Source organism: Frankliniella occidentalis, unplaced genomic scaffold (assembly GCF_000697945.3).
Source record: "Frankliniella occidentalis isolate FOCC.00 unplaced genomic scaffold, Focc_3.1 Scaffold406, whole genome shotgun sequence".
Lineage (NCBI taxonomy): Eukaryota > Metazoa > Arthropoda > Insecta > Thysanoptera > Thripidae > Frankliniella > Frankliniella occidentalis.
In genome coordinates this window covers 63,515-64,398 of record NW_026267528.1, presented here as the reverse complement: position 1 = coordinate 64,398, position 884 = coordinate 63,515, and the positions used below count along the sequence as shown (strand labels likewise).

The following is an 884-nucleotide window of genomic DNA, read 5'->3' as shown; positions in this document are numbered from 1 at the left end:
CACGAAGAGAAGAGGATTAACAAAATAACAGCTTGACGAATGCATTACTGGCATTGTAAGGGAAAAAATTAGATCTAGAATCTTAGGACACGGCAATTTTAGTTTTTCCGCCACCTCATTAGTTATGTAGCACTTACAGAATGCAGGTGGTTTAGCAGAAGCAGCAGACCTAGTCTGCATGGCTTCTTCCTCGCTGGACTGATCCGAAGCCTCATCTAAAGGACCCTGCTTTCGAGACTGAAATAGCTCAGAACATTACAAACCTGAATTGTTGTACATCTTATGTGCAAAAACAAGGCGTATACTTACATTGCTTGCATTATTCCTTGACCTGGTTGTTCTAGGTGAAGATTTCTGCTGATGGGAAAAGTTTTGTTTTCAATAATTATGAATGTCAGGGTATAGACTGGCAAGAATGGGGTAATAGAACTTACGTTTCTTCCACGGAGTGAAAGAGAACCAGCAGTTACTGTTTTCTGCTTCTTCTTGGGTGAAGGTGAAGACTCAATTTGATTGTTATTTACAATCCTCTTATACTGATGTTCCTTCCTGAAAAGTTATCAAAATTAGAACTTTAACATCTAACATAACAGTAAATGAATGAAATGGACTCTCACTTAAGACCAGCAGCAGACTTCTTGGATGAGGCAGACCGTCCATCTTCCTCACTAGGAGAGTAAGGTCCCTCATCAGCTGAGTTATTTGGGCTGCCATTATCTCCCAGCATTGCCTCAATTTCGTCCTCAAGGCGTTTACTGTTCTAAAACACAAAAGAAAAGATTGCACATTAACGACGGATTGAAGAATAAATCAATAAATTAGTTAGATGTTACATTCAACACCCTTACTTGTGATCCACCTTTTGGGCGTAGAGATAACCCTTT

The 884-nt window shown here is 39.6% G+C and overlaps 1 protein-coding gene across 1 annotated transcript in view; it reads right to left on the bottom strand.

Annotated features, from left to right (window-relative positions):
- LOC127751273 (spastin homolog) overlaps positions 1-884 on the bottom strand; it is a 10,579-nt gene that overhangs the window by 2,909 nt on the left and 6,786 nt on the right. Inside the window, exons 3-7 of the mRNA XM_052274539.1 lie at positions 849-880; positions 618-760; positions 435-549; positions 310-354; positions 49-237 (exon numbers count right to left, since the gene is read on the bottom strand). Of these exons, the coding sequence (XP_052130499.1) occupies positions 49-237; positions 310-354; positions 435-549; positions 618-760; positions 849-880 (524 nt within the window). The remainder of the gene's footprint in view (positions 1-48; positions 238-309; positions 355-434; positions 550-617; positions 761-848; positions 881-884) is intronic.